General features: G+C 35.1%; 2 protein-coding genes across 5 annotated transcripts; both read left to right on the top strand.

The window, feature by feature from the left end:
* Positions 1 to 1985: 1985 nt before the first annotated feature.
* On the top strand, positions 1986 to 20664 carry LOC127862585 (neuronal calcium sensor 2-like). Of its 2 annotated transcripts, none has more exons than XM_052401779.1 (3): positions 1986 to 2081; positions 3807 to 4878; positions 20255 to 20664. In XM_052401779.1, the coding sequence occupies exons 2-3, from the start codon at positions 4471 to 4473 to the stop codon at positions 20465 to 20467; spliced, it is 621 nt and encodes a 206-aa protein (XP_052257739.1). In that variant the 5' UTR covers positions 1986 to 2081; positions 3807 to 4470; the 3' UTR covers positions 20468 to 20664. The 2 variants fall into 2 exon arrangements, with proteins under 2 accessions (XP_052257739.1, XP_052257740.1); XM_052401780.1 differs by lacking the exon at positions 20255 to 20664 and adding an exon at positions 9199 to 10156.
* Positions 14360 to 17753, top strand: LOC127862586 (neuronal calcium sensor 2-like). Of its 3 annotated transcripts, XR_008040691.1 has the most exons (4): positions 14360 to 14557; positions 14893 to 15051; positions 15423 to 16097; positions 16865 to 17753. XR_008040691.1 is itself a non-coding variant. In XM_052401781.1 (3 exons), the coding sequence occupies exons 2-3, from the start codon at positions 15756 to 15758 to the stop codon at positions 17048 to 17050; spliced, it is 528 nt and encodes a 175-aa protein (XP_052257741.1). In that variant the 5' UTR covers positions 14360 to 14557; positions 14893 to 15755; the 3' UTR covers positions 17051 to 17753. The 3 variants fall into 3 exon arrangements, 1 of the variants encoding a protein (XP_052257741.1); XR_008040690.1 differs by having other exon boundaries at positions 14360 to 14615; positions 14893 to 16097; XM_052401781.1 differs by having other exon boundaries at positions 14893 to 16097.
* Positions 20665 to 22729: the final 2065 nt, after the last annotated feature.

Genomic DNA, 22729 nt, shown 5'->3' with positions numbered 1-22729 from the left:
TTGTTAAGTGGTGGCACAAATATGCTTCCATAACATTCTAATCAAGATTTTAATTTTTAAATATCTCCCTTATGTTTGTATTTAGCTTATTTGAATACGTTAATAGGTATTCTTAATTTGGCATTCACCATTTAATAATGTGGATTTAATTCTTTCAAATATGGAAATATTCTTAAACTTGAACTCGTCTTAAGTCGATTGTTTTATATTATTTCTTTAATTGTATAAGTTATCTAAAACTAATATTTAAATTTTCATTTTAATTGGGATGTATATAAGAATACATGTAACTCTATTTTAAATTTTAAAGAACACTATACTGTTTTAAATGAAGAAGCAAATAGTTTACAACATTTGAGAACGAAATTTATATTATGCCGTCATGTTTGTGTTTTTTTATAATTATTGTTGTTGTTTTTATAAATTATGTAAATGGCGTTGATATTTAACAAAATAAATAAAGAAAGAAATCACAAATATCTTTAAAAAAAAAATCGGCGTAAAACCTGACTTAGATACATAGATCTAAAATTTACATGTTTTTAATTTTTTAATTGAAAACAAATGTATAAGCAATGTTGAGTTGATTTTTCACTAAATAATCGCACATCCACTTCATGAAATGTTTGTTGTGTAATGCACGATTATTAAAGTGCATAATGGCGTTCGCAGCTTCACATTTTACTGCGTGATATCACATCATATGTGTCCTCATATGACTTATTAAGATTTTTGTCATCGAAACATATGGTATGTTGATATTTGATGAAGACGCAGTTTTCATTCCAGACATGCGAACATTTGTTTTACAGCATATGCGGCTAGCGTAGCACAAGTCCCGTCGCGGACTTGCACTTCAGGGGCTACACTTTCTGCAATTGTGCAGTCTGTTCGTGGGCTACGATTTCCTCTTTAAAAAGGCACGCAAGGTTTTGTGGTATTTCCATGTTATCCTCCTCAGTATGCATATCCTGACAAGACTAAGCGGACGCGCAGGCTGCACTGGAACTACGCTGGCAGCATATTGCATAAGACACCTCTCCGCATGACGCGGGTCTTTACAAATCTCATTTCGTCTTGTAGATAGAACATCAAACCACGATACTTTCCGATTGAAAATTAAAGTCATACTGTATTATTTATAACAAAATGGCAAAAACTGGGCATAATGAGCATAAAACTCCGCACAGGCTAATCAGGGACGACACTTTCCGCCTACATTGGATTTTTAACGAAAAATGTCATAAGGAAAGTGTCGTTCCTGATTAGCCTGTGCGAACTGCACAGGCTAATCTGGGGCGACACTTAACACATATGCATTATGCCCAGTTTTCTAAAAACGCGACTCTAATTTTCCGATGTTCAAGAAATGCGAAATTATTTTCAGCAGAGCTAAACATGTTTTTACAGCGATTTCACCATTGTCAGTGCCCAGAGATTTTCAGCCTGGGTAAAGCAACAGCGATTACTGCAAGTACTCTCTTCATATATGCTATTTGACAGGCTTTACATAAACAGTGGCATAGTCAAAGTCCAAATTTAACTTGCATTCGTGAACTCAATTAGCATACATAATTCCCTTGCATTTATTCCTATATTTGCATTGGGTGCGTTCGTACACGTTTTTCACGAATAGAACGAGGTTATAACAGTAAGACGGCCATTAATCAAAAGCGTCACCTCTATTTGGAATGCAGTAAACACGAGCAAATACTAAATACAAGGTTGGAACCTGAAGTGTTTGAAAAACACGGATAATTCTACAGTCTGACTAGGCTTTATATGTTATTCAACATATTTTACATAAGTTGTAAAATCGCACAATTCAGTGCGATTCAGCGAAGATTAATTCATCTACAAATATTCGGAACCTTCAAGCATAACCCGTTAGAAACGTCAGGACCGTTATAAGTTTTAGCAAAGGAAGTTGTATTAAGCCAAATACCCGGTATATGTTATTTTTGCATGCGTCACGAGCAAATGTCGTTCCAGTTAATACGCGAGTTGCTGCTTTTACAAAACTCTAAGTGGAATAACACACCCAAAGTTTACTGTCGTTACTAAAACTGAGTGTCACTCCGGTAAGTTGAGATTCTGTTTACCAGCTTTTTACATTATTTGTTTTTGCGAAACTTGATGTCATTCAATTTATTTTGCTGTTTTGATTATGTCAAAAAGCGGAACACCATTTGAAATAAGAATTGTTGTCGTGGTGCATTAGAATCGTCGTACATAGTTAAACAGATTAAATGATTGTGTCATACTTTAGTTTTCTAGACTGTATAACATGAATGATGTTATGTATTTTACCAAATGTATCTGTTGAAGGATTCTCTGACAACATTAATAGTGATTAACGAAACGGTAAAGCAAACATTACTGATGATTAAGAAAAAACCCAGATAAGATCATCAAAATGCATCACTTTGTTCTGTCCGGTTACTTCTATTGCAGAGTAAGAGATTATCTCGATTGCATATCATGCAATGACTTGGATAGTCTTTATGGGGATACTGAAAGTTAAAAACATTTTTTACATTATTTTTACTTTTTTTAATTTAGGTATTTTTTTATAATTAACCCAAACATATACACTATTTTCAAAATGTTAAAAAATGACACTTTTTTATAATATAATAATAAAACCAATAAAATAAAATCCTACCAAATCTGGTAGGATTTTCTTGGGATTGGCAGAGATTGTTTGCGAGAGAAAGGAACGACAACTTTGCGTGGAGATTGAAAAGATGCGTGTCATTATACTGGTGTCTACGTTTAGATTGATTGGCTCGAGTGTATTTTTTACGCTGATCAAATATTTCGAATGGTTTGGTCGAATTTAACATATGCAATCATATCTATATACCGATAAAAAAAACTTATGTATTTTACATGATGTAGGAAAAACAAGAGAAATCATAACATGGTTGCTGCTTATTAATAATATTCTCGTTTGCTGTTTACAATTAACAATTAATGAAATGGGTAAGTGCCTTTGGCATCGGTTCGTTTAACGTGTTGGGGCTGATTGCTTGATCATTTTAGTGCGAAGAGGCCTTTATTACTCTGTCCTTTTCCTTAATTAAAATGGATATACTTTTCGCAAATCATGTACCTCAACAATACTTACATTAGCTGTGCTCATTTTAGTGCTTGATTAAAGAGCAACAACCAACAGGTAGGTTATATCTTGTTATCCCTACGTCATATAACATACTTAAGAGAACCAGAAATATGCGCTGCATTTTAATTGTATCAACGTTTACATGTGGAGGTCGCCTTGAGGTAATGTATATGATGTCCGCCTAGCGACCGCGAGTTTAAGGGTCTAATGCCCAATGTGGGAGCGTTCTTTAGATCTCCCCAAAGAAATCGAGTACTGGTTATATGCCAAGGAAACGGACTCGAGAGCGTTTCAATAAGCATGGGGCTTTCGATACAATCAAATATGTTTGAAAGTAAACGTTTAATTGATTGGCTCGAGCGTATTTTTAACGCTGATTAAAGGTTTACAATCGTTTGTTTGAATTAGAAAATAAGAATCATATCTGTATGCAGATCACGATGAACTTTCAGTTAAATATCAAGTTTATAAACTTAAAAGAATATTTAAGTTGTTAACAAAGTTTTTATCCAATCCCAGCATTGAAATTCTCGACCTAGTAGAAGCTTCAGATTTGTTACATGTATTACCAAATGTATAGATCTAGATTGAAGATACTATTGAATAATATATTGATTTGTATACTCGTATTGATCGCTCTAAATATCCTATTAACAAAGTTAAACGTGGTGTGTGTTTTCAGCTCGATGTCGAGTTTAAAGTAGAATTAACAGTGCGACAAGGAGCAAAGAGACGCTTCACGGAACATATTTGCCGTCTCGCAAACCCGGAGGCTTTCATAAGGAGTTTGTGTCGCCAAGAATTGTTAACAACATATATCGTAAATTCTTAAAGAGTATTTAGACGGTTGCAAAGAACATTATTAAACAAGTATTTACATTGAATGCGTTAGTGGTTCTGTGAATGCGGCTAGCCTTGTATTTTGTATGAGAACTGCTTAATTGTCGGCTATCGTAAATTGGAATTATCTTTCAATGATTACTTTTGCGACATGTGTTTGCTTTCCTTCCGACAGTGAATGAAACACATTAAAAAGTGGGAAAATATGTTGAAAAAGTTCTGAGATGCACGTATACTGACTGGTTTATGAGAGCTCCTGAAATATTGAAAGATGACTTTTATCATTAACATAGAACTGTGTTTATGAAGCTCATATTTAATTGAGGAAATAATTGTTTGATTGCTGATATATGGAAACACGAAGATGGAAATGAAAGCAAGCTATGTTAACTAATTCGATACGTATACATAAATCTATATATTAATAAATGCTAAATATTGATGAAGTGATATACATCGTATAAAAGCTTATATGTATAGCATTTTTACGATACATTTTTTTCAACATGGGAAACAAGCCTGCAAAACCAAAGGGTAAATACCTAGGTAAATTATTAAAAAAATTCCCTAACATGAACTTCGAGGAATTGTTTAATATTTACGAAGATTTCCAGACGCAATCCCGAGGCACGGGTCGCCTAAGCAAGTCAGATTTCATAAAAGTTTACCGAAGAGCTTTCAAAGGAAACAGTGGGGCAAAAACTCTTGCAGAGAATATCTTCCAGTCCTTTGACACTGACAACAGTGGCTATGTCGATTTTGAGGAATTTCTTGTCGGCCTGAGTCTCACAGAAGCAAGTCTTGGTGGATCGGACCGAGAAACAAAGTTTAAGAAACTGAAGTGGGCATTTAATGTTTACGACAAAGACCGAAGTGGGACGATCGACAAACAAGAAATGCGATCAATAGTGCGGGTAAGTTGATACTCGTTTCCATACACATCTATAGATTGCGAGATACAGACAAATATATCGTGAACAAAGAAGTAAAGTAGTTTTGATAATCTGTATCATGAATATGACTCGTTGGTTTGTATAGATTGTGTCAGAATACTTCTGTGTTTAAAAAATACGGACAAACATTTGGTTTAAATCTTTCTGAATGTCGCGTTTAAGGGTGGAAAACCAAGACTCCGCGAAATATAGACATACATATACCATTATCATTGGTTGATAATGGAATGCTCTCAACCAACATCATCAGCATGGATGCCGGCGTCATGGAGTGTTTCGGCCCATTATTCCATGAACACTCTGGTGGCGGTGGGCCCACAGTGGTGATCAATCACTGTATGTCGGTTGATGCTTCCAGCTCTTCTCCTCTCGTTTCTCGCCCTCTAAGCTGCTTGGCTCAGTCTCTGGATAGCCCCTCTTCTGTCACTGCCAGTAGCCCCAAGTGCAGTCATCAGTCTGCATACTGACTGGGGTCAGAAACCTCTTGCACCAACTTCTAACGGGAACAGCCAAGTACGCCAGCCTCGTTGCTTACAGAGATCTTGGAGCTCCGAGTACTTCGCTTTCTTCCTTTCGTAAGCCTCTTCACACCTTGTTTCCTATGGTACTGTCAGCTCGATGACGATGAGCTTCTTCCCTGTCTAGGACCACAGTACGACATCTGGTCGTAGGGTCGTCTGAACCACGTCCGGGAATACAAGTCTCTTTCCCAAATCCACCTCCATCTTCCAGCCAGTTGTGCCATCTAAGATTGACAACTTGTGTGTCTTTTGCGTTTTACTGGTCTGACCCGTCTTCACGAAGGATATGAGCTTATGAGAAGGGTGGTTTCCTCTTTCTTTCTTGCGTTCTCTTTACAGCCAGTAAGCCAGCTCTCTTAGTACTGAGTCATGACTCCATCGGTACCTCCCCTGTGTCATTGCTGTAGAGCAGGATGACAGCACATGTTCTAGTGTGCCGATCCTGTCGCACAGACTGCATTTGGGATCAGTAGTGAGTCCCCATCGGCATAGGTTGGCTGGAGATGGTATAAGGTCATAGACAGCCCTGAGGAGGAACGAAAATCTCAGTTACTCATATTTCCAGACTTCTCCCCAGGTCAATTTCCTGTAAGTGGTGTTTCACGTGGTCCATGTACCCTGCGCTCCCATATCAACTGCCCTATCATTTCTTGCGCTACCCTCCTCTCTTCTGACCTCTGACTGTATCATTTCTCGTCTCTCCTTCTGGTCTAATCTGCTCAACCATACGATCTTGGTTGCGCCGATCCCCTGACGTCTTGCGGTAGTCACTCCGACAATGTCTTTGTGCTTGAGGTTGCTTTCTGCCTGGCTCACAGACTCTGTCGCTGACCACTTTTTGCTAGTACGGGTTTCAATCCCTTCTCCCCGAATACACTCATCCGAAGAATCCCTCAGAGTCAGCACAAGTCTTGTCTTTGCGACTTTGAACTCTTCTATCACTGAAGATAGTGGAAGTTACTGCTTGTTGGTCTTCCCGTAGAATCCTTGTGAAACTTGGCGGTACTCCGAGCCACTTTCTGAGGTGCCTGCTGGTAGTCCTCTCGAGGGCTTCCACTGTCGTAATAGCAACCTCGTATAGCATCAGTGGCCAGAGTAGTCTTGGGAGCAATGCATACTGGTACAACCAGGCTTTGAACTTCCCTTGTAGCCCACAGCGATCAATCTTCTTGAGGCCATTTCTACCTGTTGCTTGAGCTTCTTGGCGTTGTCTCGATCTTGTTGAAATGCGTCAAACCATTTCCCAAGGCACTTTATTGGGCTTTTCACTATGGATGGGATCTCCTCATTCAGTACGTGGAGCTTGACTCTTTCCGTTGCCTGTCCCTTCTTAATGACGAGGACTCTGGATTTGACTGCCTTGAACTTCATTCTTCCCCATGAAGCGACGTCTGTCAGGGCTGTTAGCATCCACCTAGCTTGGACATGCGTTGTAGTAGACAATGTGAGGTCGTCCATAAAACCTCTGCTAGATGGGAGATATATTCCCGATTCCGTCTTTGGACCTCTCGTCTCGCGTTGAGCCGCGTTTATTAGAAGGTTCATCCCCATAATGAAAGGAACCACGGAAACAGTTCATCCTGTCACGATTCCCTTTTCCAGCTTCTGCCATCTAGTTAGTTGGTCACCTACAGCAAACCGTAGCCGGATGCCATCCATGTAGCTGGTGATGATCTTCTGTACGTGGCAATCTACATGATAGTGCTGGAGGGCTGTGCAGATCAGCTGGTGTGGAATGGATCCATACGCGTTGGCTAAGTAAAGCCAGACAATGGTAAGGTCCTTCCTGCCTTCTTTCGCCTCACGGATGAGCTGTGTGATTGCGCTGGTGTGCTCCACACAGCCGGAGAAACCAGGAATTCCCCCGTTCTAAACTGAAGTGCCAATGTACTTGTTTCCAGTCAAGAAAGATGTCAGACGCCTCGCAAGGATAGCAAAGGATATTTTTCCCTCGACGTTGAGCAGCGAGATCGTTCGGAACTGGTTGACTGTCTTGGAGTTCTCCTCTTTTGGTATAAATACTACCTCTGCTACCTTCCACAATAGCTTTAGAAGAAATGGGCACATCTTGTATACTTTGTACGGGATGGCGTTGGGTCCGGGCGCTGAAGCGCTTCCTGCTTTCCTGATGGTATCCTTGATTCCCCCCAGCGTTGGTTCCGAAACATCTAACGGCATTCATTGGTTCCTTAGCTGGGTCTATTCGTTCACAATCCCTTAGCGGTTCTTTTCTGGGGTGAGAGTGTGTAGAATGGAGATATCTTTCAACCTCTTCAAGTGGTGCTTCTAACTTCCCTGACTGTTCTTTGTCGAGTAAGGATCTTGCAAACTTGTATGGGTTGGCTGTGAATGCTGCTCTCTTCTTTGCCATTTCCCTGGCTTTCCTTCTTTGTGTTTTCGGCTTCCCGTAGTGACATCAGCTCTGACCGTAGTGTTTGCCGGAGTTGCGTAATTCCGGTAATTTCCGTAGGTGAACTGGTACGGTATCCTGAGGTAAGCTGTCTGAGTTCGAGTCTCAGATTCTACCGTCTGTTAGGTTTTGGAGGTTCTTTTCGTGCTATTCCCTATTCAAGTCCAAACCTCTCCCTCCCTATCGAGTAGATAAGGGTGGTGAGGGTGGTGTGTTTCCGATCCACTGGTCCTTGCAAGGATGTTTCGAGGATGATGTCGAGATCCTCGTCGAGTTGTTTCCATGACTTCTTGTCGGACGCCATGGGCCACTTGATCCTTTCTTGATCCTTTCTTTTCTGGTTCTGGTGGCAGTGTCTTGCATTGGTCTATCCGGAACAGTCGCATGGTCTGCGTCTTGGATTCCTTGTGTCTGAAGTAGCTCAATGAGGAGATCGTCTTCCACTTCTGGTTCCCGGAAGACATCATGTGCTGTCTCATTGACGGAGACTTTCCCAGTACTTGTGGGTTGAATCCAGACTGGGGTACTCCTGAGTCTCACTAGCCACACCAGCTAAGCGCTTTCATATAAAACAAATATACGTCTTTCAATTGTTTAAGTTATTAAAAATATTATCTTGATTTTGTTCGATGGTATTTTCCGCAAACATATGTTATAAATACAAAACCTAATTAGCGCTTATTTGCTTTCTAGAGAGAACGTAAGTTGGTCTTTCAAAGCGTTTTCTCCGGGAAAAAATATTTCTAATTCACATTTTTATTTGACATCACTTCGACTTTTTGAAGGATCACGTTCGTCTCCTTTTGGTCGGACTAAATAAAATCACAAAATCGTTAACATTACAATTTTCAACATTTGCTTTTCAGAAACGGAATGTCTTTGCTTTTTCTTGTGTTGAAAACGTGTACCATGATTTTTTGTTTAAACACACTTTTGAAAGGAAATACACATGTATGTATGTCCATGTATGTTAACCGTATAATCATCATCGATTTTTTCTGACTATTATTGTCGGAATAGGGTTGAGCACCCGCTTACCATAATCAGGGTTCAGAATCACTATCAGAATAACTATTTAAAAAAATGTAACACGGTTATGCTTCACTCAACGTGAAATTTTGTCACAGACGTATTCAAGGATTTACTCCAGCACTTAACATATCGGCACAAACGGCAAGAAAATCTGCCTTTTATGTACTAAAGATTTTTGCGAATGGTTTTCATTAACTTGAGATATTTGCAAAAATAAGGTTCTTAACGGTGTGTTTACATTCTGTCCAGCCCATATGTCACCTGAAAACCCCGTTGATCAAGCATCCTGATAATGCTAAGTCGTTTTTTTTACTTAAGGCTGTGGCAGAACTCGCTCCCAACGACTCGTTTCTAGGCGAAGACTCAGCAGATGACTTTGCAGATCGATTATTCGAGCATGTGGATGCGAACGGAGACGGAAATATTACATTTGAAGAGTTCCGAAGGGCAGCTGAAATCAACGAAACCTTGATAGATTTATTGCTCCCAGCGCCAGAAGTTTGATTAACAGCGTGGAATATTTCTAACTTTCGCTAAATTTAGTACTAATGTGTATGTTTTAGTTACATTTCACGAAATAATTGAGTCACGTAAGTTTAATTTATCCAAATAAATCAACAACTATTACTTGTGGAAGTGTTTAACAGTTTAGACACGTGGTCTTGTTTTATCTTTTGGAAGTATTGATAAGTTAAAAATTGGTGTCAACTACTTAATAACTGAAATAAGATTAAATGAGAGAATAAAGTGAAACATTTCTCTTAGGTGGGTTACATTCCACTAGAAAACAGACGAAAAAAGGTGCATAAACAAGCGTTTTTGTTTTTAGTTAATTTCTTTCTTGCATACCGCATACGTTTTTATTGCTGAAATCAATTCAGCTTAGAATTCTATTTGAGAGAAGTTGTGATTTGAGGGTCTCTATGTGCAAGATGTTGCATTTATGTTTTGTTAAAGTTGTGACTTTTACATTAAATTACATATGGGTTGGGTTTAGTATAATATCAACGATTGTCAGGTTTGTTTAGGAAACGGTTCAATTGCTTAACATCATACCAGAGAATATGGTAACAAAAAAGTATGATGATTGCTTTTATAAATAATAATATTCATTCAGTCACATAGACATTGATTATTTTATGACAAATACAAAATTTGAAGAAGAAACTCAACACCCGCTATTCATATATTCTTATTAATAATATAACAAAAATACTGCTACATGCCCATATATAGGACATGGTTCATGCGTTATGATTAAAATACACGTATGTTATATAGTTTTTCTTGTTCCTGTTACATCGTTGGTTTGTATGCGCTTGGGCTGAATCAAAAACCAAGTGCGTATGTATGTTGCAATTCGTGTCACCTCCCATGCAATTTTCTGGTCTGGCCTTTCAATACCAGTTAAAATACATACCTTTTGCACCTTTTTAAAATTATACCCAAAGAACGATGTCAGGAATGTAGACACTTTAAATAAAATATCAAACGTAAGTGGTAACACCAATCCCTTTCTGTTTCATATTGATTTTGTTAACGATTTGTTAAATTGCTTAATTTATAGCACTGATCGGAACTTTGTTATTGTTAAAGCAGAGATAGGTACTCGCGTTTACTGATAATTGTGAAGTTACACTTTCGTAACATGTGATCAGTATTGAATTCCATAAGTTGTTAAATAAAGTTTCAATACATAAAAAGGTCTAGGACACATTATTTTTAGATTACAACGTTTAGAATCTATTTAACAATCAATGCTATAAACGATAACATCAAAAACAACAAAGACGAATCTACTAGAGAGCAAGAAGTCAAGTTTGAATTATGTATTATATACAATTAATCATAATAATATTTATACAGGTTTCTTTGACTAAATGCTTTATGTACATACATAGCTAAGTTTCTGTTGGTACTTATATTATCCGATTGCATTAATTCAATAAATTTGATCATGTTTGGTCTTTTCCAGTATTATTTATTTATATACAATTTCCTAATATCATCATATAAAGAACATTCTAATAAAAAATTCTATTCATCCTCAAGAACATTGCAATGTTGACATTTTCTATCTTGAAATGGTATGGCTTCAGGTTTGTGCCATCTGCCTGATTCTACTTCTAATCTATGGGATGAAACCCTTAATCTACAAATATCAGATCTAAACTTAGTTATGCTAACATTTTGTAAGTAAGGTTGCAATTCAAATTTGCAAAACTGCCTGTAACTTATTGATCTTGAGGAATTATTAAGTTCTGACATCCAATTTTGGATAAATATATCATTCAATCTAGACTTAACCAAGAATAAAAAACATTTTTCATCACCTACACTTTGGTTCAGCCATGCATATTGAAAGCCTAAGGTTTGCAACAGATTACATACAGATTTTGCCCAAGAATGTTTATTTGGTTTATTTATTAAATTCTCACACATGTTGCTATAAATACACTTTACATACTTATGATTTTCTAACTGTTCAATTTTCAACCAATACCGTATTACATTTATGGCTCTTTTAGTTATCAAGGATGTTCTTCCAAGTTCCCCATATACAAAATTATTTAGTGTTTGAATTTTCACGTCAAGTAGTTTTTTTGCAAAAATGTAGGTGAACTCGTTCAAGAGCAATTGATTCGGTTAAGCCCCATATTTCTGACCCATAATTTAATATTGGTAAAACAAGCTGATCAAACAACTCTAATTTGGTAAGTATTGAAATTGTTGGATAATTTATTAAATGTGTTAAGCTTAAATACAGCCTTTGAGGCTTGACCTGCAAGCGTTTCAAAGGTATTTGCAAAAGATCCTCCTGTAGTGAATACAATTCCTAAGTATGTAAATGATTTAACAATTTCTAATGCTTGGTCTTTGTAAAAAAATAAATATCCCTCCTGAGTTGTCCCCCTTTTTAAAAAACCATAACCTTTGTTTTATTTGTGTTAACACATAATTTCCACCTATCACAATATTCCTCTAACAAAGACAAACCTTTAATTAATTCTTGCTCAGTTTCTGCCATAATTACAATGTCATCTGCATATAACAACAAAAATAATTTTAGCATACCAATATCTACTCCTTTTAACATATAATGTTCTTCTAGGTCGTTCAAATAAATAGAAAATAGGAAAGGTGATAATGATTCTCATTGTCTTACTCCTAAAAAACAGGAAAAATCTTCATTACTTATTGTATTACCTAATTTTATTCTTGATTTACATTTGTGTACATAGATTTTATGATATCAATAAAAAGAAGTGAAACTCCAGCTGCTGGAGCAGTATTGAATTATCATTATAAACAATTAGTTGGTCCTTTATTTAAGGCAAGTGACCGATTGCCCAAACAGTACAAAACAGCACAATACAGAACAATACAAACCAACATAAACACAAAATATGAATAAAGCTGGGGTCACCGCCTTGGAACGGTCAATGCAAAGCATTGGGGGTTTAAACCGGTTATAGAGCGCTCAACCTCACACTTGGCCAAGCAATATTCATAATACATTTAAGTGTAAATAAAATTTAACGTCATAGCATTGTAACTCAAATTAAACAATAATAAAAGAGAATTAAAACGCATTCAATTTAATTACAATTTAATTACTCAATGGTATTGAAGATACCAGAGCAACAGAGTTACAACTTTTTGACGAACGATAAAATGAAACTACAAACAAGTGTCAACTACATTCCTTCTTTATAGAAAAAGATTTTAGAATATAGCGTCATTAATTTAATATTTCAGATAATCATCGCGCAAATACAGGAAGAAGCAGCAATAATGGGTGTAAAAAATCCATAAGCATTTTTCCTCTAACGCCTAGCTTCAACAGTTTATACCATCTGATATCCCTCACCAAATAATCGAACGCTTTGGTGTAATCAACAAATACGGCGTACAATCTTTTTTGTTCATTTAATAAATTATTAATTACACCGTGTAACACAAAAATGTTATTAACAGTTCCCATATTTTGCCTGAATCCTGACTGTGCCTCTATGTAGACATGATATTGTTCAGCCCAATTGTTAAGTCTATTGTTAATGACTTTAGTAAATAATTTCCCAAAAGTACTTAATAATGTTATCCCTCTGTACTTATTTACATCCTGTTTATCACCTTTTTTATGTAATGGAACAATAAACCCCTCACACCACACTTCAGGAAAATGTCCATATTCAAAGAATTTATTAAACAAACTACAAACGACTTTTAAGAAACTTTCATAACTAATTCCAAATTTAAAAAACTCATAAAGCAGATAATCAGGGCCATCTGATTTACCATTATGAATTTGCCTACAGGCACTTATAATTTCTTGATCAGTAAATGCAACGTTTAACTCACTAAACATTATATTTAATTTTCCATTTAAGTACCGGTCCTGATAAAAACAAAACATCTTCATCAGCTTGATAAAATCTAGAGTTAGGGTCATTAATTGATTTAAAATAGTTCAAAAACTCCCTACTACTTATATCTTGCTTATTATCTTTGCATGTATTATTCTTTAACATTTTCCAGTAAAGTTTTGCATTTTTAAGTCTTGCATTTTCTTATTTTGTAGTTTGATTTTTATCAAAATCATATTTCTTTTTCCTAATTGTGCTTTTATAAAGGCTCCTAGATTCTACCATGCTTTGTCTATTTTCCTTTGAGGGAGAATGTCTGAACATATTAAGATTCATATAATAACATTTTTTTTAATACTTACATTCATTATCAACATAGGCAGCATTAAAAATTTTGTTTTTATCAACAAACTTTGTATTGTCAACAAGCTTTTTTTTAAATGGTGAACTAATATTTTCAATTACATCACAAACTTAGGATAAATAAATATCCAATGAATCACTGTTTTGGGTTTGATCTATACAGCCACTAATAGTCCCAAAGGTTTTTATTACATCTTCACAATTAAACGAATTAATATAATCCATTTTCTTTTCATTATCCCATTTATTAGTGTATGGTAGCTTTTTGGTATCATTTTCCATATGGCTATTACTATTGGGATATTTCTCTATCTCAGTTTTACATTCAATACTAAATTTTAGTACACAGTGATCTGATAAAATGTTAGGATCTAACACTTCAAACTTATGAATCTATGGAAACATATTACTTTAACAGAGAACAAGATCAATAGTGCTACAACCTTGTGAACTTATAAATGTGTGTTTTCCTATATTTCTATATAAATATATCTGGTGGTTACAAGATAGAAATCCGTCTTTTTTTGCGCTTTAAAACTTAAAAATAATCGCGTTTGTCAAAATAGACGTATACGTATAGAAATCCTACTTTCGGTTTTAAATTAAAAAAAAAAAATACTTGCTCTCTATGCAATAGATTTAATGACAATTTTGCACACTTTCAAATTGCATCTATTTGTATAGACAATCCGAGAAATCGATACCTCCCGGACTACCCGCCCCTGAATACTCTCGCGCGCCTCCAAAACGGTACTGAAGAAATAAACATGGACCTATATATGTGTGTATAGGTCCCTACGCAAAACAAGGAAGCGAAACGGGTTTATCAAATATATTTGAGGATTTAAAGTGTTTCTGTTATCGATCTGACAACCAGATAATAGTTTCGTGTTTAACATGTATTTCATTTCAAGGCGTGTGGCTTTCAAGGCGTGTGGCTTTAAATGGTGTGTTGTTTTACAGATCATGATAAGGATAGTGCTGCAACCTTGTGAACTTATAAATGTGTGTTTTCCTATATTTCTATCTAGATATATCTGGTGGTTACAAGATAGAAATCCGTCTTTTTGCGCTTTTAAGCTTAAAATTAATCGCGTTTGTCAAAATAGACGTATACGTATAGAAATCCTACTTTCGGTTTTAAATTTAAAAAAAAAATACTTGCTCTTTATGCCATAGATTTAATGACAATTTTGCACACTTTCAAATTGCATCTATATGTATTGATTAACATGTATTTCATTTCAAGGCTTGTGGCTTTAAATGGTGTGTTGTTTTACAGATCATGATAATAGTAGTATCTAAAGTGGGACAATAAAATACCTAACGGTACACTCGCTTACAGTCTTGCAAACCCGGAGGTTTCCGAAAAAATAGTTATGGACTAGCTGTGTTCAACTCGATCTCACAAATGCCGAAAGATTATTGAATTCCTTGCAAAGTATGAGAAAGTAAATTTGGATTTTGTTTAACCAGTGCGTTTGTGAAAACGTTTACACTTGCTTATTCAAAAAAAAAAAACAGTTGCGACAAACTATCGCAATTTGCAATCACTTAAGTATAATTATTGAATTATATTTAAGGGATTGTATTGCCTCAAGAGTGACTTGAATAGTTTAAATTAAAGGCATATTGGGAAAATAACTTTTGATACAAATAATAATAAGGCCGCTTTACAAAAGAATCGGTAACCGATAAAGTAATCGGTTTATTATCGATTTATCAAAATTGCAATGTGTGCAAATACAAGTTTTCATGCTCATACTTATTGGATGTTACGATTGTATGCGTCATATGCGTTTATGGTGTCAGGCAAAAACAACGGTGAGCATAAACATTGCTACATGAACTGGTTTAATTAATATATTTCGCCTTTTTATTGTTGAGAATTTTGTTAAAACAAACTTTGAAAAAGCTTATTTAGGCGAAATATATCAGAAAAGAGTGGAATTTGTTCTGTGTAAATTTATATTTATCCCTACTGGATACAAAACTGAGTGACATTTAAATAGATTGTGAAAACTAACTAAATACTGGGGATATTTTAAGCAAAAGATTGGTTTAACAACTTCTTCCAAGCATGGGAAATAGGGCTTCCAAATCAAAGGGCAGATACCTAAATGAATTAATAAAAAAGTTCCCAACATGAATTTCGAGGAAGTGCTAAATACTTACGACGAATTCCAAGCGCAGTCGCGAGGCAGTGGTCGCCTCAAGCAGAAGGATTTTATTGAAGTATACAAAAGAGCCTTCCAGGGGAACAAAGGGGCCACAGCTCTGGCCGAGAGAATCTTTCAGTCGTTTGACACGGACAACAGTGGTTATATCGATTTTGAGGAATATCTAGTCGGTATGAGCCTCACAGAAGCAAGTCTTGGTGATTCGGACAGAGAAACAAAGTTAAAGAAACTGAAATGGGCATTTAATGTCTACGACAAAGACCGAAGTGGGACGATCGACAAACACGAAATGCGTTCAATAGTGCGGGTAAGTTGGTACAGCTATACAAACACAGCAATTCGATGCGGGGCTTAGTAAACGGTATCTTAAACAAAAAAGTACACTAATGTTGATAATTTTTGTTAATTATGACTCGTTGGTCTGTATAGTTTATTGTTCACATTTTGGGAGAATCATTGAGTGTTTCAAGGTAACGTGCACACATTCGATTAAAACCTTAATGAATGTCGCGCTTACATGTAAGAGTGGAAACGTGGAATCTCAAGATCACTCAGCGAAATAAAAACAAAATCAATAAAAATCAATTTTCGTTATTACGAATAGAATCTTTATTGTGTTTGATGATGTTTGGCGCATACATATACTCTAAAAACGAAACTTATTAGCGCATAACTGTTTTATAGAGAGAATGTTAGTTGGTCTTTCAAATCAGTTTCTGCCGAAGCAAAACTGGTTATACTCTATAGTAACTTTATGGTATAGCATTTTGACTTTTTGAAGAATCATATTATTCTCATTTTTGATAAGACAAATAAAAATACGTCAAAATAATATTATAAACTGTTACATTTTATAAACGAAACGTGTTTTCGTTTCTGGAATGTAGAGTGAAACATGAGTATGTTTATTTGTTTATCCCAACATCTTTTTGAGTGGCGATATTTATTGCTTTATATGTTTACCATATACCGGTCATAATCATCGATGTTTTTTCTGAGCATTATTGACGGAATTCCTGTTTTGGTTAAGCAATCGCATACCACAATTCTAAGTCAGGATTTTCACCGTTTAAGGTTGTGGCAGAGCTCGCTCCGGACGTTTCGTTTCTAGGAAACGGCTCAGCAGAAGACTTTGCAGATCGCTTATTCAATCAAGTGGACGCGAACGGAGATGGAGATATTACATTTGAAGAGTTCCGAAGGGCAGCTGAAATCAACGAAACCTTGATAGATTTACTACTCCCAGCGCCAGCCGTTTGATTTAAAGTGTAACTTTACCTTTTCTCCGCCATATTTAGTGCTATTGCGTTATTTTTGCATATATTTCAGTAAGCCTTTAGTTTAAACCTATTTATTTTTTAGCTCGATTGCATAGAAAGTAATTCCTACTTATTTGAAATGCTCTCGAGTCCGTTTCCTGGGCCTAGAACCAGTACTTGGTGTCTATATGGGAGATCGAAAGAACGCTCCCACAGCGGGGATCGAACCCGTGACCTCCCGGTCGCTAGGCGGACACCATATCCATTACACCACAGCGACCTTAAAGCCAGTAAGCCAGTAAGCATCTTTTACCAAAATATACGTGCAAATATAACTTTAGTGCATGTTATGCAGTAGACCCACTTGGTATTGTTTTATCTTTCGGGAGTTTCGATAGGGTAAGATTTGGTTTTCACTACTTAATAACTAAAAGTGATTTATATGAGGCTATAAAAACATTGCGCTGTGGCGGCTAACGCTCTAATACAAAACGGACGAAAAGAGCGAAAACATAAGGTGCAAAAACAGTCGATTTTTTTTTATCAAGTTCTTTCTTGCATACCACATGAAATACATCTGTATTTCTTAAATCAATTCGGCGTAGACTTGTATTTAAGAAAAAGTCTGGTTATGAGTGTTTCTATGTTAGAGATTGCATTTATATTTCGTTCAGGTTGTGACTTTTCATTAAATTATAAAGTGATTTGGCTTTATTATGTTTTCAACGATTGCCAGGTTTTGTTCTTGCGACTGGTCACTTGTTTTAAATGATATTATAGTAAATGGTTGTACCAATTGTTCGTGTGCTTATTGATTATGTCAATGATAATAGGATTGATGCAGTAGAACCTATATACATTTTTTTATTAAAAGGTTATTTTCCAAGAGACCGATCAACATCGTCTATTCATATATTCGTATAGATTATATTACAGGAGTACTTCTACATACCTTGTTAGATAACATGTTACATTAGCTATGAAAAATTCGCCTACGTTTAATGCTTTTTTTGCTTTATTGTTAAATCATTTGGTCGTATGCGCTTGTACTGACCCAAAGCCTAACGTGTTACAATTGCAAGTCGTGCCAATTACCATTCAATATGCGGGTTTGCGCTTCCAATATAAAGTGAAATTCAGACATTATGCACCTTTTGAAACATTAACTCCAAAATACTACGTTCGGAATGTAAACACTCCAAATAAAATAATCAATTGTAAGTGGTAACATGAATCTTTCTCTATTTCATTGTGAACTTGTTTAACAGTGCGTTAAATTGTGTAATTGAAAGCGATTATCAAAGCTTTTAATTTAGTTTTAAATTGTTTGTTAAATTAGACATTCGTTGCGCATACTGATAATTTTGACGTTACTGTTTAAGAACGTGATCTTAAACATTAAATATTTAAAAGAATTTCATTTAAAATGTTGAGCAATCGGCATTCAACAGCGACACATTGAAACCTTTGTTTATATAACCAATGCTAGACTGGAGACATAGAAAAAGATGAAAAGAAGCATTTAACAGCAATACCGCGTATTTGTATAGTGATAGCATTAAAAATCAATGTGATAAACTTAAATGGTGCGTCGCATTACAGATCGCATCCGAGATAATACTAGAAGCACTATTTAACGTGGGACAATGAACAAAAAGGAACCTTACTTAACACTTGTTTACAGTTTTGCAAACCCGGAAGATTTCTATATTAATTTCATGGAGAAGAATTGTTTACAAAAGATATCATAAATGCTTTGAGAAGATTGAATTCCTTATAAAGTATGCGTTACAATATTTTCATTGTGTTTAGTCAGTGCATTCATGAATGCGATTAGACGATTAGACTTACTGTCAGAAAAATACTCAAATAAGTGATTAATTGCTTCACAGTTTGTTTGAGTATCGAACTTAAAAGCATAAACATTTTAACGGGGGAATAACAATATTGAAAACGTTAATATATTATTATTTTCGAAACTGTGTGATTAATAAAATCATTATCAAATACAAGTGATATCTAAACAAAATGTGTGTTTATGCTTATACTAATGAGAAGTTACGGCTGTATGCGTAATTGTAATTCTTGAACTGGTTTACTACATTTAATCATAAGTTAAATTGAATTTGAATAAAATACCTTCAATTAGATGATGAAAAACAACTAAATGCTCGTGATATTCTAAGCTTTGGATTGATTCAGAGACTTTTTCAAACATGGGAAACAAGCCTGCAAAACCAAAGGGTAGATACCTAAGTGAATTATTAAGACAATTCCCTAACATGAACTTCGATGAATTGTTTAAATTTTACGAAGATTTCCAGGCGCATTCCCGAGGCAGGGGTCGCTTACGCAAGTCAGATTTCATAAAAGTTTACCGAAGAGCTTTCAGGGGAAACAGAGGTGCAACAACTCTTGCAGAGAATATCTTTCAGTCGTTTGACACGGACAACAGTGGTTATGTCGATTTTGTGGAATTTCTAGTCGGTCTGAGTCTCACAGAAGCAAGTCTTGGTGGATCGGACAGAGAAACAAAGTTTAAGAAACTGAAGTGGGCATTTAATGTTTACGACAAAGACCGAAGTGGGACGATCGACAAACAAGAAATGCGATCAATAGTGCGCGTAAGTTTATACCGCTATACATACCAAGCTATAGAGTGCGATGCACAGTCAATCTTGTACAAAGAAATCAAGAGTCATTTTGATCATGTGAATTATGAATATGGCTCGTTTGTCTGTATAAAGTTTGTACGAATAATTTTGTTTAAAGATTATGTAGACGCATAAGTTTAAAACCTTACTGAATGTCGAGTATAAGGATAAAAAAACAAGATTCCAACGCGAAATATAGACATAAGCATTTTAGATTTTAGTTGTGAAAAAAGTACATGTATCTTAATTTTGGTTATATTCTAAAAATGAAACTTAATTGGCGCACTCATGATTTTGGAGTGGACGTAATTTGATATTTCAAAGCATTTTCCCCCAAAGCAAATTGTTTATACTAAACAGTATAACTTGATCCCATTTGACTTTTTGAAGAATACTGTTTGGTCAGACAGATTCAAAAGCGTCAAAACTATATTTTTCGCCTGTTTGCGTTTCTGGACAGCGGAACATGAGTATGTTTTGTTTACTAGTATATACGTTTTTATGGCGCAACGTATACCGTAATGCTTAGTCGACATTTACCATTTTTAAAGGCCGTGTCAGAACTCGCTCCGGACGATTCGTTTCTAGGGAACTGCTCGGCTGACGACTTTGCAGATCGCTTATTCAATCAAGTGGACGCGAACGGAGACGGAGATATTACATTTGAAGAGTTCCGAAGGGCAGCTGAAATCAACGAAACATTGATAGATTTACTACTCCCGGCGCCAGCCAGCATTCTGGATCAGCAGACGATTTATTGCTAAATTGCTATTATGAACTCTGGTACATTTATCGCCATTTTGAACAACGTTCTGTATTGCCCCGATCATTGGGCCTTGAAAGTCCTATTGGCTACTTCCAGAGAAAATATTTAAATTATTAGGAAGCTCGCTAAATACAGTGGAATAAGATGTAAAATACGCAAAGAAGAGAACTTAAAATTATATTTGGTACCGTCGGACAGTGGACTTGGGTTGTGTTTTACATTGTTCGAAGTAATTTAACTGAAAGTGGAATTGTACGTGAAAATAGAGTAAATGAAATTTTAAAATTTCTAATAATTCATCATAATGCTGAAATATCGTCAACATCATTTCTCTTGAACACTGCGACATGAACAATGCTAGTGTTTTACAGTTATGGTGTTTTTCAATTATTTCACACACCACTTTTGAAACTGTACTTGTATACACGTAAAATGAATAATTGCGCATAATGTATTTTAATGACATGTTTATACAAATATATAATATAATTTTTTATTTAAGAGTCCACAAGAAGCCCGAGGCTTATTGACACACTGGATTTAATTTCTGTTGGGTAGAACCATTTATATGAAACTTAAATACGCTCAATTGCATTTTGAGTGTGATTAAATATATTTTAAAATGCATTTATACGCATTTTTTGTTTTAAGCAAAAGAACAAAAAAATACACAAATACATTTTATTTGCATTAAAAACAATGTTGTATGCATACCATTGGCTATTTGTATGAGGATTGTGTCCAACAAGGTTTACCTGAATTTAATCAAAGCATTTTGGTTTGCTATTACATCCAAATATAGCTACCCATAAAGTTCAATTTAATGAGAAATTAAACGCACTATATGGCGTTTGAAAGTCATCAATTGTGGAAAAATCTTGTCAACAATGCAAAATGTGTTGTTTTATCGATTGTTTTCATTAATGTAAACAAATTAAAAGTAAAATAGACTCTTGCATATACAAATATATTTACATAAAAATTTGATGTTTCATTGGATGTTCTAAATCATCAATAAACGAGAACGTGTCGATTCCAGAATCAACACGGTTTTAAATACAGTTACAATGATAAACATACCATCACTGTTAATGAAAATGTCATTGAAGAGTGCTGATTCCACTAATCGTATAGACAGAATATCGTACAAGATACATCTAGTACACGAAATTAACCGTTTGAGATAATAAACAAAATGATATAATTTCCAAATTTGATACCATAAATAAAAATCACATAATACATACTTTATAATTATTTAAAGAGTTGAAGGACATAAAAGGGACTGTCATCCGCGATTGACCAAAAAGAAGGTTCTAAAATACCGAATTTTTGTACAATTATAAGTTTATATTGATTAAAATATCACGGCTGGTACATTACATTACTTGAAAACAGTTGTTAAGTTTTAATATTTTCAGTATATTCGGTAATAAATTTTACTGGGTACAGGTACCAGGTAACTACCAATTAACTATAAATAACGGAAGTAGATTGATCGTCATCGTCACGTGGTAAACCCAGGACTGTAAATTGTACATGCGTAGTGATCAATCTACTTGCGTTATTTATAGTATGTATATCGTTATGTCACCTATTTTCGCGATGTACTTTCGATTTCACATCGTGAAATTTTATTACCGAATAAACTGAAAATATGAACTTTTATTTCAAGTTATGTTATATACCAGTCGTGATATTTTAATCAATATCAACAAATAATTGTTAAAGAATGCGGTATTTTAGAACTTTTTTCGTCAATCGCGGTTGACGGTCCCTATAAATGACTACAAATATCTTCGTGCATTACTGGAATACTCACTCAATAAATTTGCATTTCTTCTTTATTAATGTTTACATTTTAAATGATAATCATGATGGATGTCAAATAGCGATGAATACATGCAACATCAATGTTTTACACAAATAGCATAGAGCTTTAAGCTGACTTTGCAAAATAATAATCCTAAATTTCGCAATAACTTGAACAAAAGCATTCCTATAGTATCTTGATTATGAGTTTTTGACTTTTCATGCTTGTAAACCCAGTTATAAAAAGGCTTGTAAAATTACGTCATTTAGGATTTTTTATTTTAAGACACAGAACACCGAGAAGCTAAAAACAGTATGATAGCATCCTAGTTCATATTGTCAAAAAATATACTTTATATTATTAACGTTTTTTAAATGTAATAACGTATATAATATCGATATTAAACCAAACGTCTTCCATTTATAAATCATTCATAACATTTCGTAA

The sequence above is a fragment of the Dreissena polymorpha genome, chromosome 16 (assembly GCF_020536995.1).
Source record: "Dreissena polymorpha isolate Duluth1 chromosome 16, UMN_Dpol_1.0, whole genome shotgun sequence".
Classification (NCBI taxonomy): domain Eukaryota; kingdom Metazoa; phylum Mollusca; class Bivalvia; order Myida; family Dreissenidae; genus Dreissena; species Dreissena polymorpha.
The sequence above is the reverse complement of the archived record's forward strand: the minus strand, read 5'-3'. Positions and strand labels throughout refer to the sequence as shown.